Source organism: Tupaia chinensis, unplaced genomic scaffold (assembly GCF_000334495.1).
Source record: "Tupaia chinensis unplaced genomic scaffold, TupChi_1.0 Scaffold149011_1, whole genome shotgun sequence".
Lineage (NCBI taxonomy): Eukaryota > Metazoa > Chordata > Mammalia > Scandentia > Tupaiidae > Tupaia > Tupaia belangeri.
In genome coordinates, this window is record NW_006208857.1 from 356,495 (window position 1) to 358,906 (window position 2,412).

Sequence of the window (2,412 nt, forward strand, 5' to 3'; positions counted from 1 at the left end):
CCGCGCTGCGGAGGGACAGGGGCATGTCAGGGGCTGCCACCAGGAAAGGGCAGCCCGGAGCTGGCTCCTGCCCTGGGCAGGCCTGGAGAGCCTGAGGCCCCAGGTGACGCTCGGAGTCACTGGGCAGGCAGGGGCAGGAGCTCACCCAGCCCGGAGAGGGTTTGCGGGAAAGGCTGGGCTTCCTTCTCCCTGCTCCTCCCTGGCTCCCCACTGCTGGCGGAGGCTGTGCACATGCAGAGGGTCGGCCCAGCCCACCCACTGGGTCGCAGCTGGGCCGCCCTGCCCGCCCTCCCAGAGCTCCATCAGAGCGCTCCTTGTCAGCCTTCATCTCCCTTTTCCTTCAGCCCGGGAGGCAGGGAAAGGGCAGGCCTTGAGAAGTGAGGTGCAGGGCGCTGGGCTCAGGGGTTGCAGGGAGCCACGCGTGGGAAGTGTCCCTCCTTCCTCACCCTTGGGCAAACAGACCCCAGGGAGACAGCACTGGCAGGTCAGTGCCCCAGCCGTGCTGTCTAATTTCAAACCCAGATTGTCAAAAATAACGCCCCCGCACCCACTTCCTTCCTGCAATGTCTAAATAAAGGCCTTGGGGATTTTGAGAAGCCTGTGAGTGTGTGGTGGGGCGGGGGTGCAGAAAGGTGGTTCTCGGGGATGGGCGTGTGCCTGGACGGCAGAGCCTGTGGGGTGGCCAGGCACCTGCAGCCTCAGCCCACCCCGCCGGGCCCCAGGACAAAGCGCTCTGTGGGGGAGAAGGAAGCCCAAGGCCCTCGGAGGCCTGGGTCACATGGAGGGAAGAGGACGGAGCAGGTTCCCATTTCCCAGGTCCCTGCCTGACAGGAGCTACGGAACCATTTTTTGAAGGTTTCAAGTACTCTAGACACAGCAGTGGGGTCTCATTTAACCCTCGTGACAACCCTGCGAGACCCGGAATTTACAGACGAGGGCTCTGAGGGTCAGAGGAGTTAAGTCGTGGGTCCAAGACCACATGGCTGAGAAGTGAAGGAGCTGGACCTAAAACAGGCACCCTCTGTGGGGGGCCTGCGCTTTCTGCCTCCCTCCCCCCACGCCCCCCCACCCCCGGCCAGGCCAGCTAGGCAGGCTGGTCGTGGGACCCCCGCTCCCCCTTGCTGCCCCCACACCTCTGCTGCAGCAGGAACAGGGTCCTGTGCACATGCCCCTCCCAAAGACATGGCCACCCTAGCAGAGCCCAGCAGGGAGATGGGGGTGGGGGAGCAGGCTGCACCGCTGCAGGAGTGCAGGGGGAGGCGAAGAGCAGAGGAAGACGCCCAAGTCCCTCAGGGCCACGTGTGGAGAGCCACGCGGTCCAGAGAGCAGGTCCTGGGGCATAGGACCACGAGGGGAGTGGGGCAGCCAGGGCCGGGCTACTGCGAGTGCTGCGAGCTGGCGGGTGGCCGAGCTGGTCGCTGGGTCTCAGTTTCCTTGCCCGGATGTGTCAGGGCCAGGCGGGAGAGCACAGCCAGGAGGTCTCTGACGAACACACCCGGGCCACGAGGGAGCCCAGAGAGGCCGGGTGATGGGAGGGCTCGGACTAGCTCGTGGGCAGTGCCACCGCTGGGCCAGGCACTTGGCATCATTTACTGCTCAGCCGCCTCTGCGTTTTAGGTCTGTACCGCAGGGCGCGTGCACTCGCGAGAGGGAGATGGGAAGGTGAGCAACCAGCCCCGGGGGACGGCCACGCTGCCTCCCGTCCCCATTCTTCTCGCGGGATTTGGGGATGCACACACGTGGCTGGCGTGACTCAAGCCACCAAGGCCTGCACCGCGGTCACCGTGTGGGAGGCCAGCCTTAGCCACCGTGCCGCTGCTGGCCTCAGCTGTGCTGCTGTCTCACCTGCAGTGCACGATGATCGGCCCGGGGCGGGGCAGGCTCTCCTGCCGCTGGTTGATCTGGTCCAGGAAGCTGAGCACACCTCCGGGCTCGCTGGGGACCCCGTGGTCGGGCCAGCTCAGATACTGGTAGTGCCAGATCTCCCGAACCAAGTCCCCCTGGGCCGAGGACAGAGGGTCAGTGCCCCCTGCTCCCAGGGAACACCCCGTGCTGCCCTGTCGCACCCACGTCTGAGGAGGAGCTCCAGGCGTGCGGCGGGGTGGGGCCACTCACGTTGTCCAGCGGGGAGACCAGTAGGGTGCGGAGCTTGTACTCGGCCGTGTCGTGCTCTTCGCAGTTGGTCACGGCATAGAGTCCATACACACGCTGCGTGCCCACCTCTGGCCAGTACGGGACACATTTGTTCTGCAAAGGCGAGGTGGGGGTGAGCCCAGAGGCGGGGCTCCGGAGCCTCGCCTAGGCCCTGGCCGACGTCCTGCCACCGTGATGGCCCACACATTGCTGGGTAAATGGACGAGCAGGCTGAGAGGCAGGAGGGTGGGGGCCTGATTTCGGGGCAGCCACCAGCAG

At 65.8% G+C, this 2,412-nt stretch overlaps 1 protein-coding gene across 1 annotated transcript in view; it reads right to left on the reverse strand.

Annotated features, from left to right (window-relative positions):
• Positions 1 to 1,181: 1,181 nt before the first annotated feature.
• Positions 1,182 to 2,412, reverse strand: part of LOC102488290 (tyrosine-protein phosphatase non-receptor type 6) — a gene marked incomplete in the record, with an annotated part of 9,524 nt that continues 8,293 nt past the window's right edge. Inside the window, 2 exon segments of the mRNA XM_027769216.1 lie at positions 1,182 to 2,000; positions 2,116 to 2,247. Of these exon segments, the coding sequence (XP_027625017.1) occupies positions 1,842 to 2,000; positions 2,116 to 2,247 (291 nt within the window).